This window comes from Balaenoptera musculus, chromosome 5 (assembly GCF_009873245.2).
Source record: "Balaenoptera musculus isolate JJ_BM4_2016_0621 chromosome 5, mBalMus1.pri.v3, whole genome shotgun sequence".
Classification (NCBI taxonomy): Eukaryota; Metazoa; Chordata; class Mammalia; order Artiodactyla; family Balaenopteridae; genus Balaenoptera; species Balaenoptera musculus.
The window spans coordinates 28,598,866-28,612,044 of NC_045789.1; the positions used below are offsets into that span (position 1 = coordinate 28,598,866).

General features: G+C 37.0%; 1 protein-coding gene across 1 annotated transcript in view; it reads right to left on the reverse strand.

Moving 5' to 3' along the window:
* Positions 1–13,179, reverse strand: part of TTC29 (tetratricopeptide repeat domain 29) — a 264,305-nt gene that overhangs the window by 133,126 nt on the left and 118,000 nt on the right. Inside the window, exon 9 of the mRNA XM_036853302.1 lies at positions 12,402–12,493. Within this exon, the coding sequence (XP_036709197.1) occupies positions 12,402–12,493 (92 nt within the window). The remainder of the gene's footprint in view (positions 1–12,401; positions 12,494–13,179) is intronic.

The window sequence follows — 13,179 nt, forward strand, 5'->3', positions numbered from 1 at the left end:
GTCCTGCAGAGAGGACCCAAATAAACAAAATAAGAATGAAAGAGGCGAAATAACAACTGATACCGCAGAAATACAAAAACCATAAAAGAATACTATGAACGATTATATGCCAACAAATTTGACAACCTAGAAAAAATGAACAAGTTTCTAGAAGCATATAGCCCACCAAAACTGAATCAAGAAGAAATAGATATTTTGAACAGACTGATCACTAGAAGTGAAATCGAATCTGTAAAACAAAATGAAACAAACTCCCTGCAAACAAAAGTCCAGGACCAAATGGCCTCACTGGGGAATTCTACCCAAACATACAAAGAACTCATACCAATCCTTCTCAACCTCTTCCAAAAGACTGGAAGGAGGGGACACTCCCAAAGTCATTCTATGAAGCCTGATACCAAAACCAGATAAAGACACTACCAAAAAAGAAAATTACAGGCCAATATCTTTGATGAATATAGATGCAAAAATTCTTAACAAAATATTAGCAAACCAAATCCAGCAACACATAAAAAAGGTCAAACATCATGATCAAGGTGGATTCCTCCCATGGTCACAAGAATTGTTTAACATATGCAAATCAATCAATGTGATACACCATATCAACCAAAAAAAACAGACAAAAAGCACGTGATCACCTCAATAGATGCAGAGAAAGCATGTGATAAAATTCAACATCCATTCATGATAAAAAGTCTTACCAAAGTGGGTATAGAGGGAACATATCTCAACATAATAAAAGCTATTTATGACAAACCCACAGCCAACATAATACTCAACAATAAAAAGCTGAAAGCCTAACTGCTAAAATCTGGAATAAGACAAGAATGCCCACTCTCACCACTTCTGTTCAACATACTATTAGAAGTCCTAGCCACAGCAATCAGACAAGAAAAAGAAATTAAAAGTATCCAAATTGGAAGGGAAGAGGTAAAATTGTCAGTATCTGCAGATAACATGTTACTCTATGTAGAAAACCCTAAAGACTCCACATAAAAACTACTAGAACTGATGAACAAATTCAGAAAGGTAGCAGGATACAAGATTAACATACAGAAATCTGTTGCATTTCTTTACAATAAAAATGAAATATCAGAAAGTAAAAGTAAAAAAAAAATCCCTTTTAAAATCACATCAAAAAATAAAATACTTAGGAGGACCTTCAAGATGGTGGAGGAGTAAGATGTGGAGATCACCTTCCTCCCCACAAATACATCAAAAATACACCTACATGTGGAACAACTCCTACAGAACACCTACTGAACACTGGCAGAAGACCTCAGACTTCCCAAAAGGCAAGAAAATCCCCACTTACTTGGGTAGGGCAAAAGAAAAAAGAAAAAAACAGAGACAAAAGAATAGGAACTGACCTGCACCTCTGTGAGGCAGCTGTGAAGGAGGAAAAGTTTGTACACACTAGGGAGCCCCTACACTGGCAGAGATGGGGTGTGAGGGGGGGGGCAAGCTTCAGAGCCATGGAGGAGAGTGCAGCAACAGGGGTGCAGAGGGCAAAGCAGAGAGATTCCCACACAGAGGCTCAGTGCTGACCAGCACTCACCAGTCTGAGACGCTTGTCTCCTCACCAGCCAGGGCGGGTGGAGGCTGGGAGCTGAGGCTCAGGCTTTGGAGGTCAGACCACAGGAAGTGGACTGGGGTTGGTGGGCTGTGTGAAGACAGCCTGAAGGGGGCTAGGGCATCACAACTAGCTGGGAGGGAGTCAGGTAAAAAATCTGGACCTGCCAAAGAGGCAAGAGATCATTGTTTCGGGGTGCACGAGGAGAGGGGATTCCTTCCCTCTGTGCCCAAAGAAGGCAGAGCACCACCTAAGCAAGTTCCAGAGATGGGCGTGAGCTGTGGCTATCAGCTTGGACCCCAGAGATGGGCATGAAATGCTAACGCTGCTGCCACTGCCACCAAGAATCCTGTGTGCAAGCACAGGTCACTACCCACCCCCACCACCCCCAGGAGCCTGTGCAGCCCGCCACTGCCAGGGTCCCGAAATCTAGGGACAATTTCCCTGGGAGAACACATGGCACACCACAGGCTGTTGCAATGTCACTTCAGCCTCTGCTGCTGGAGGCTGGCCCTGCATTACAATTATGACTACAGTACCCCTCCATCTCCCCAGCCTGAGAGAGCAAGAGAGCCCTAACCAGCCGCTGCTTTAACCCCCACCTGTCTGAGCGGGGAACAGACGCCTGAGGGTGACCTACATGCAGAGGTAGGGCCAAAACCAAGGCTGAACCCCAGGAGCTGTGTGAACAAAGAAGAGAAAGGAAAATTTCTCCATGTACCCTCAGGAGCAGCAGATTAAATCCCCACAATCAACTTGATGAATGCTGCATCTGTGGAATACCTGAAGAGACAATGAATGTTCCCAAAAATGAGGTGGTGGATTTTGGGAGCAACTGTAGACTTGGGGCTTGCTGCCTGTGACTGATTTGTTTCTGATTTTTATGTTTATCTTAGTTTACTTTTTAGTGCTTGCTATCATTGGTGGATTTGTTTATTGGTTTGGTTGCTCTCTTCTTTTTTAAAGAAATTTAAAATTTTTTAAAATTTTAAAATTTTTTATTTTTTAAATTTTATTACTTTTTAAATTTATTATTTATTTATTTTTATTTATTTATTATTATTTTCTTCTTTTTTTTCCTTCCTTTTCTTCTGAGCCATGTGGCTGAAAGGGTCTTGGAGCTTTGGCCACGTGTCAGGCCTGAGCTTATGAGGTGGGAGAGCCGAGTCCAGCACATTGGACCACCAGAGACTTCCTGGCCCCACGTAATATCAATCGGCGAGAGCTCTCCCAGAGATCTCAATCTCAACGCGAAGACCCAGCTCCACCCAATGGCCAGCAAGCTCCAGTGCTAGATACCTCATGCCAAACAACTAGCAAGATAGGAACACAACCCCACCCATTAGCAGAGAGGCTGCCTAAAATCATAATTAGTTCACAGACACTCCAAAACACACCACCAGACTCGGCCCTGCCCGCCAGAAAGACAAGATCCAGTCCCACCCACCAGAACAGAGGCACCAGTCCTCTCCACCAGGAAGCTTACACAAGCCACTGAACCAACCTCACCCGCTGGGGGCAGACATCAAATACAACGGGAACTACAAATCTGCAGCCTGAAAAAAGGAGACCCCAAACACAGTAAGTTAAGCAAAATGAGAAGACAGAGGAGTACACAGCCGTTGAAGTAGCAAGGTAAAAACCTACCAGACCAAACAAATGAAAAGGAGATAGGCAGTCTACCTGAAAAAGAATTAGGAATAATGATAGTAAAGACGATCCAAAATCTTGGAAATAGAATGGAGAAAATACAATAAACGTTTAACAAGGACCCAGAAGAATTAAAGAGCAAACAAAGAATGATGAACAACACAATAAATGAAATTAAAAATTATCTAGAAGGGATCAATAGCAGAATATCTGAGGCAGAAGAATGTATAGTGACCCGGAAGATACAATAGTGGAAATAAATGCCACAGAGCAGAATAAAGAAAAAAGAATGAAAAGAATTGAGGAAAGTCTCAGAGACATCTGGGACATTAAATGCACCAACATTCGAATTATAGGGTTCCCAGAAGATGATGAGAAAAAGAAACGGTCTGACAAAATACTTGAAGAGATTTAGTTGAAAACTTCCCTAACATGGGAAAAGAAATAGTCAATCAAGTCCAGGAAGCACAGAGAGTCCCATACAAGATAAATCCAAGGAGAAACATGCTAAGACACATATTAATCAAACTATCAAAAATTAAATACAAAGAAAAAATATTAAAGCAGCAAGGGAAAAACAACAAATAACATACAAGGGAATCCCTATAAGGTTAACAGCTGATCTTTCAGCAGAAACTCTGCAAGCCAGAAGGGAATGGCAAGACATATTTAAAGTGATGAAAGGGAAAAACCTGCAGCTAAGATTTCTCAACCCAGCAAGGATCTCATTCAGATTCGGCAGAGAAATTAAAACCTTTACAGACACGCAAAAGCTAAGAGAATTCAGCACCACCAAACCAGCTTTAAAACAAATGCTAAAGGAATTTCTCTAGGCAGGAAGGACAAGAGAAGGAAAAGACCTACAATAACAAACCAAAAACAATTAAGAAAATGGTAATAGGAACATGCATATCGATAATCACCTTAAATGTAAATGGATTAAATGCTCCCACCAAAAGACATAGACTGGCTGAATGGATACAAAAACAAGACCCATATATATGCTGTCTACAAGAGACCCACTTCACACCTAGGGACACATACAGACAGAAAGTGAAGGCATGGAAAAAGATATTCCATGCAAACGGAAATCAAAAGAAAGCTGGAGTAGCAATTCTCATATCAGAAAAAATAGACTTTAAAATAAAGACTATTACAAGAGACAAAGAAGGACACTACATAATGATCAAGGGATCAATCCAAGAGGAAGATATAACAATTGTAAATATTTATGCACCCAGCATAGGAGCACCTCAATACATAAGGCAAATGCTAACAGCCATAAAAGGGGAAATCGACAGTAACACAACCATAGTAGGGGACTTTAACACCCCACTTTCACCAATGGACAGATCATTCAAAATGAAAATAAATAAGGAAACACAAGCTTTAAATGACACATTAGACAGGACGGACTTAATTGATATTTATAGGACATTCCATCCAAAAACAAGAGTACACTTTCTTCTCAAGTGCTCATGGAACATTCTCCAGGATAAATCATATCTTGGGTCACAAATCAAGCCTTGGTAAATTTAAGAAAATTGAAATTATATCAAATATCTTTTCTGACCGCAATGCTATGAGACTAGATATCAATTACAGGAAAAAAAGTTAAAAATTACAAACACATGGAGGCTAAACAATACATTACTAAATAACCAAGAGGTCACTGAAGAAATCAAAGAGGAAATCAAAAAACACCTAGAAACAAATGACAATGAAAACACAATGACCCAAAATCTATGGGATGCAGCAAAAGCATCTCTAAGAGGGAAGTTTATAGCAATACAATCCTACCTCAAGAAATGAGAAAAACCTCAAATAAACAACCTAAGCTTACACCTAAAGCAACTAGAAAATGAAGAACAAAAAAACCCAAAGTTAACAGAAGGAAAGAAATCATAAAGATCAGATCCTAAATAAAAAAGAAATGAAAGAAAGAATAGCAAAGATCAATAAAACTAAAAGCTGGTTCTTTGAGAAGATAAGCACAATTGATAAACCATTAGCCAGACTCATCAAGAAAAAAAGGGAGAAGACTCAAATCAATAGAATTAGAAATGAAACTGACACTGCAGAAATACAAAGATCATGAGAAACTACTATAAGCAACTATATGCCAATAAAATGGACAACCTGGAAGAAATGGACAAATTCTTAGAAAAGCACAACCTTCCGTGACTGAACCAGGATGAAATAGAAAATATGAAAAGACAAATCACAAGCACTGAAACTGGAACTGTGATTAAAAATCTTCAAACAAACAAAAGTCCAGCACCACATGGCTTCACAGGCAAATTCCATCAAATATTTAGAGAAGAGCTAACATCTATCCCACTCAAACTCTTCCAAAATATAGCAGAGGGAGGAACACTCCCAAACTCATTCTACAAGGCCACCATCACCCTGATACCAAAACCAGACAAAGATGTCACAAAGAAGGAAAGCGACAGGACAATATCGCTGTTGAACATAGATGCAAAAATCCTCAACAAAATACTAGCAAACAGAATCCAACAGCACATTAAAAGAATCATACACCATGATAAAGTGGGGTTTATCCCAGGAATGCAAGAATTCTTCATTATACACAAATCAATCAATGTGCTACACCATATTAACAAATTGAAGGATAAAAACCATATAATAATCAATAGATGCAGAAAAAGCTTTTGACAAAATTCAACACCCATCTATGATAAAAACTCTCCAGAAAGTGGGCATAGAGGGAACCTACTTCAACATAATAAAGGCCGTATATGACAAACTCACAGCCAACATCGTTCTCAGTGGTGAAAAACTGAAAGCATTTCCTCTAAGATCAGGAACAAGACAAGGTTGCCCACTCTCACCACTATTATTCAACACAGTTTTGGAAGTTTTAGCTATGGCATTCAGACAAATAAAAGAAATAAAAGGAATCCAAATCAGAAAAGAAGAAATAAAACTGTCACTGTTTGCAGATGACATCATACTATACATAGAGAATCATAAAGATGCTACCAGAAAAGTACTAGAGCTAATCAATGAATTTGGTAAAATAGCAGGATACAAAATTAATGCACAGAAATCTCTTGCATTCCTATACACTAACAATGAAATAGCTGAAAGAGAAATTAAGGAAACACTCTCATTTACCATTGCAACAAAAAGAATAAAATACCTAGGAATAAACCTACCTAAGGAGACAAAAGACCTGTATGCAGAAAACTATAAGACACTGATAAAAGAAATTAAAGATGATACAAACAGATGGAGAGATATACCATGTTCTTGGATTGGAAGAATCAACACTATGAAAATGACTATACTACACAGAGCAATCTACAGATTCAATGCAATCCCTATCAAACAATCAATGGCATTTTTCACTGAACTAGAACAAATAATTGAATAATTTGTATGGAAACACAAAAGACCCCGAATAGCCAAAGCAATCTTGAGAAAGAAAAACGGAGCTGGAGGAATCAGGTGCCTGGACTTCAAACTATACAAAGCTACAGTAATCAAGACAGTTTGGTACTGGCACAAAAACAGAAATATAGATCAATGGAACAGGATAGAAAGCCCAGAGATAAACCCATGCACATATGGTCACCTTATCTTTGATAAAGGAGGCAAGAATATACAATGGAGAAAAGATAGCCTCTTCAATAAGCGGTGCTGGGAAAACTGGACAGCCACATGTAAAAGAATGACATTAGAACACTCCCTAACACCATACACAAAAATAAACTCAAAATGGATTAAAGACCTAAATGTAAGGCCAGACACTATAAAACTCTTAAAGGAAAACATAGGCAGAACACTCTATGACATGAATCACAGCAAGATCCTTTTTGACCCACCTCCTAGAGAAATGGAAATAAAATAAAAAATAAACAAATGTACCTAATGAAACTTAAAAGCTTTTGCACAGCAAAGGAAACCATAAACAAGATGAAAAGACAACCCTCAGATGAGAGAAAATATTTGCAAACGAAGCAACTGACAAAGGATTAATCTCCAAAATATACAAGCAGCTCATGCAGCTCAATATCAAAAAAACAAACAACCCAATCCAAAAATGCATGGTAGAGCTTAATAGACAGTTCTCCAAAAAAGATATACAGATTGCCAACAAACACATGAAAGGATGCTCAACATCAGTAATCATTCGAGAAATGCAAATCAAAAGCACGATGAGGTATCACCTCGCACCAGTCAGAATGGCCATCATCAAAAAATCTACAAATAATAAATGCTGGAGAGGGTGTGGAGAAAAGGGAACCCTCTTGCACTGTTGATGGGAATGTAAATTAATACAGCCACTCTGGAGAACAGTATGGATCTTCCTTAGAAAATAAAAATAGAACTACCATATGACCCAGCAATCCCACTACTGGGCATATACCCTGAGAAAACCATAATTCAAAAAGAGACATGTACCACAATGTTCATTGCAGCACTATTTGCAATAGCCTGGACATGGAAGCAACCTAAATGTCCACTGACAGATGAATGGATAAAGAAGATGTGGTCCATATATACAATGGAATATTACTTAGCCATAAAAAGAAATGAAATTGAGTTATTTGTAGTGAGGTGAATGGATCTAGAGTCTGTCATACAGAGTGAAGTAAGTCAGAAAAAGAAAAACAAATACCATATGCTAACACATATATATGGAATCTAAAAAAAAAAATGGTTCTGAGGCACCTAGGGGCAGGACAGGAATAAAGTCACAGAGGTAGAGAATGGACTTGAGGACACGTGGAGGGGGAAGGGTAAGCTGGGACAAAGTGAGAGAGTGGCATGGACATATATACACTACCAAATGTAAAATAGATAGCTAGTGGGAAGCAGCCGTATAGCACAGGGAGATCAGCTCGGTGCTTTGTGACCACCTAGAGGAGTGGGATACGGAGGGTGGGAGGGTGACGCAAGAGGGAGGAGATATGGGGATATATGTATATGTATAGCTGATTCACTTTGTTATACAGCAGAAACTAACACACCATTGTTAAGCAATTATACTCCAATAAAGATGTTAAAAAAATATAAAGCTTATCATACTAGTAAAAAAAAACACAACAAAACAAAACAAATATCCTCTGCTAACACATATATATGGAATCTAAAAAAAAATGGTTTTGATGAACCAAGGGGCAGGACAAGGATAAAGATGTAGGCGTAGAGAATGGACTTGAGGACATGGGGAGGGGGAAGGGTAAGCTGGGATGAAGTGACAGAGTAGCATTGACAATATACACTACCAAATGTAAAATAGATACCTAGTGGGAAGCAGCTGCATAGCACAGGGAGATCAGCTCCACACTTTGTTAAGACCTAGAGGGGTGGGATTGGGAGGGTGGGAGGGATTAACAAGAGGGAGGAGGTATGGGGATATATGTATACATATAGCTGATTCACTTTGTTATACAGCAGAAATTAATACAACATTGTAAATCAATTATACTCCAATAAAACTGTTAATAAAATAAAATAAAATAAAATACTTAGGAATAAACCTATCCAAAGAGTTAAAAGACTTATATTCTGAGAACTATAAAAGATTGATAAAGTAAACTGAAGATGATAAGAAAGAAATGGAAAGGTAGCCCATGCTCTTAGATTGGAAGAATTAATATCATTAAAATGGCCATACTACCCAAAGCAATCTACAGATTTAATGCGATCCTTATCAAATTACCCATGACATTTTTCACAGAACTAGAACAAATAATCTTAAAATTTATGTGGAACCATAAAAGACCCAAAACTGCCAAAGCAATCCTGAGGTAAAAGAACAAAGCAGGAGGCATAACCCTCCCAGACTTCAGACAATACTACAAAGCTACAGTAATCGAAACAGGGTGGTATTGGCACAAAACCAGACATATGGATCAATGGAACAGAACAGAGAGCCCAGAAATAAACCCACACACTGACAGTCAATTAATCTTTCACATAGGAGGCAAGAAAGTACAATGAAGAAAAGACAGTCTCCTCAGCAAGTGATGTTGGGAAAGTTGGACAGCCACATTTAAATTAGTGAAGTAAGAACACACCCTCACACCATACGCAAAAATAAACTCAAAATGGCTTAAGGATTTAAATATAAGACATGACACCAAAAAACTCCTAGAAGAGAACATAGGTAAAACATTCTCTGAAATAAATTCTAGAAATGTTACCTTAGATCAGCCTCTCAAGACAATAGATATAAAAGCAAAACTAAACACATGGGACTGAATTAAACTTATAAGCTTTTGCACAGTGAATGAAACCATAAACAAAATGAAGACAACCTATGGACTGCAAGAAAATATTTGCAAATTATGTGACCAATAAGGGCTTAATTTCCTAAATATACAAACAGCTCATATAACTCAACATCAAAAAAAACCAAGCAACCCCATCAAAAAATGGACAGAAGAACTAAATAGACATTTCTCCAAAGAAGATGTACAGATGGCCAATAGGCATGTGAAAAGATGCTCAACTTTGCTATTTATTAGAGAAACTCAAATCAAAACTACAGTCATCTCACACTGGTCAGAATGGCCATCATTAAAAAGTCTACAAATAATAAATGCTGGAGAGGGTGTGAAGAAAAGGGAACACTCCTACACTGTTGGTGGGAATGTAAATTGGTGCAGCCACTGTGGAAAATAGTATGGAGGTTTCTCAAAAAACTAAAAATTGAACTACCATATGACCCGGCAATTCCACTCCTGGGTATATATCCAAAAAATACAAAAACACTAATTTGAAAAGATACACACACCCCAACGTTCATAGCAGCACTATTTACAATAACCAAGACATGGAAGCAACCTAAGTGTCTATCAACAGATAAATGGATAAAGAAAATGTGGTACATATACACAGTGGAATATTACTCAGCCATAAAAAAGAATGAAATAATGCCATTTGCAGCAACATGGATGGACCAAGAGATTACCATACTAGGTGAAGTAAGTCAGACAGAGAAAGACATATATCATATGAAATCACTTATATATGGAATTTAAAATACGATACACATGGACTTATTTACAAAACAGAAACAGACTCATAGACACAGAAAACAAACTTATGATTACCAAAGGGGAAGGGGAAGGAGGGATAAATTAAGAGTTTTGGATTAGCAGATACAAAACCACTATATATAAAATAGATAAACAACAAGGTCCTACTATATATCACAGGGAACTATATTCAATATCCTATAATAAACCATAAAGGAAAAGAATATGAAAAAGAATATATATATGTGTATATATATACCTGAATCACTTTGCTGTACACCAGAAAATAACACAACATTGTAAATTAACTACACTTCAAAAAAATATATATATATATGGATCCTTTTCCATACCTCAACCTAAAGTAATACTTAAGCAACGAAATTAAAACATTTGATTATCTGTTGTTGTTGCCAAGATACTTATTCAACTCTTCCCCTTAGCTTTCACAGTATAGAGCAGTAATTCAAATCCTGGAGTGTAAACTAAAATATTCCAGATGAGACCCCAGTTTAACAGGTGAGAAGTATTTTAAGATAACCTCAGGTCTCCAGAAGTTTCAAAAATAATTACAAAGACTATCAGTAACTGAAGGGGAAATCCAACACTTGTCTTGTCGTGTGACATAGTAAGTGCTCAGTACAGGTTTATGAAAGAAAACATTTTTCCCTGAAGTTTTCTCTCTCTAGCTAGATTGGAACACAATGTTATTTTGTAGAAATTATTTTATAAACATGTTGAGGGATGCATTTATTTAACTGTTTAGGCTTAGGTCAGGTCTGCTACTACAAAGCAAGAGAAATCAATCATTTCCTACTGATTCTGGGCAGTGTTAACAGCAGAATCAAGTAATTAAATAATCAAAATGAGCTGGATAAAAGGGCACAGAGTTGGTGTGTTCCAAACAGACATTACAGTGAATTCTTCTACATCTCTTTTTCGTGTTCAAACATCTGCTTCTTTCCGGTGATTATTTGGAAAATAAAAGTTTAAGGGATAGCTGGGTTCATCATGCAAAGGATGGTTATCAATCTTTATGTGGAGGGACCACAACACTCACAGGTTGCTTGCTTCACTCATGGCTGGCCCTGCCTTCCTTGAGTAAATGTCAATACTCTCCTTATAACTATGTCTGTCCCTTACTGTTCATCCAGTGATGACTGCAGTGCATTGTATTTATTTTGTCGGGCACCTTACATTTTATTGGTGTTGGTGTTTTGATCTTTAATTAATCATTTATTTAATATTTAATGATTATTATATTGGAATGGTAATTACATAATGAAGATCCACTTTCAAGGCATTACACATTTTAAATGCCTTTGGAATAACAATTTTGCCTTTTAAAACACCACTTTGTATGTGTTTACAACTGAAATACAAATGGGAAGATTAGAATTTGACACAATCTACGTTTATTATTATTATTATTGCTACTACTACTACTAAAAAATTATTTAACAGCTATATCTTGGATATAAGGTAACATACCAAAAACCAAGGCCATAACTTTGATAACTTTTTTTATTCTTACTCTATCTTGGCTTAAATATAATGCAGTGATTAAATGGAGTACACAGCAATCACAGTACAATAAGTGAAGGCTATATCATATATTTTCCATGGAAAAATTTGTATCACAAGTTGTTCATATATACTTTTGTTCAATTTTCTGTTTTAAAGGAAATATTGGGAATATTGGTTTTGCACCCAATTGTTTATCCAGATATGCTCAAAGGAGAGATGTCTTAATGGAAGAAGGACGATTGAAGCACAAAATGGAAACTTGCCTCAAAGAAGAGATCTGGAAAGGTTACGGTGAACCACAGTTACTGAAGCGTACTGTATATCTCTGTGCTCTCTGCCTTTTTAACCTGTGAGATGTGACCTGATTTTTCCCTCTCATTCAATCAAGGTCATCACTAAACTTCCAGAAAATCAAAAATAAAATAACATGAAGGAGGAAAAGACAAAGAAGAGTTTAGGTGTATATTTAAAAATACCACACTGGTTTAAAATAACTTACAATGAAAGGGTCACTTAAGAAGGGCACTGCTTAAAATTTAAGCAGGCAGTAATGGAAAGCGACAGACCTCAAACAATTTGTCTTTCACAGTTGAGTGAATTCACAGTGACAGCAAGACAAGGATGTGCTAACTTACCTCTGCAGGACCTTGGCTGTTGCTTCATAGGCTCTCCCCAGGCTGAGATCATCATCCAGGTCTGTAGAGATTTTACCATAAATGTTAAGGACCTATGGGGGAAGAGGAACACTTATTAAACATATAACATGACCAGATTCACTGATGTTTCATTTCATAACAGAAAAGACTCAAATTAACAGTTGTTTTTCACATCGCCATAAAATATTTTTTTGTTTATTAAAAATTCATGTTGGTTTGGTTTATTTTTACCTATAGTATAACTTGTTTTGCAGTGATCTCTTTGAACCGTGACAGTGAAGTCTTACTTTTGTAAAAATATTTCTTTTCCTGAACAATCCAAAATCTTCCAATTGATATAACTTAGGGGTGAGTAAATAATTGAATGGTTTACAACATTATTTTCAAATATGGGACCATTATCTTAGGTAATATAAGGCAGATTATAATAGTCTACTCAGGTAGCTTAAATATCACTTTTCTTTCTATAAATAGCTGCTTGAAAAGCATGAATTTATGTGTCAGGCAATTTCCAAATCTATCATTTTATTAGAGGCATATCTCACAGTTTGTACACATATTCAGTATACACTAAAAATATTTCTTACAAATGTACTTCATCACCAACAATCTCTTCAATAATCAAAAGATTATGGCTGCCACAGCCAAACGTATGATCTTAACACTGACATCATCTGCATGGTATAATTTTCCTTTTTATTCTTTTTTCCCTTTCAAGGGCTAGAAGAAGGAAAATATGTAAAATAAAATCCCCTTT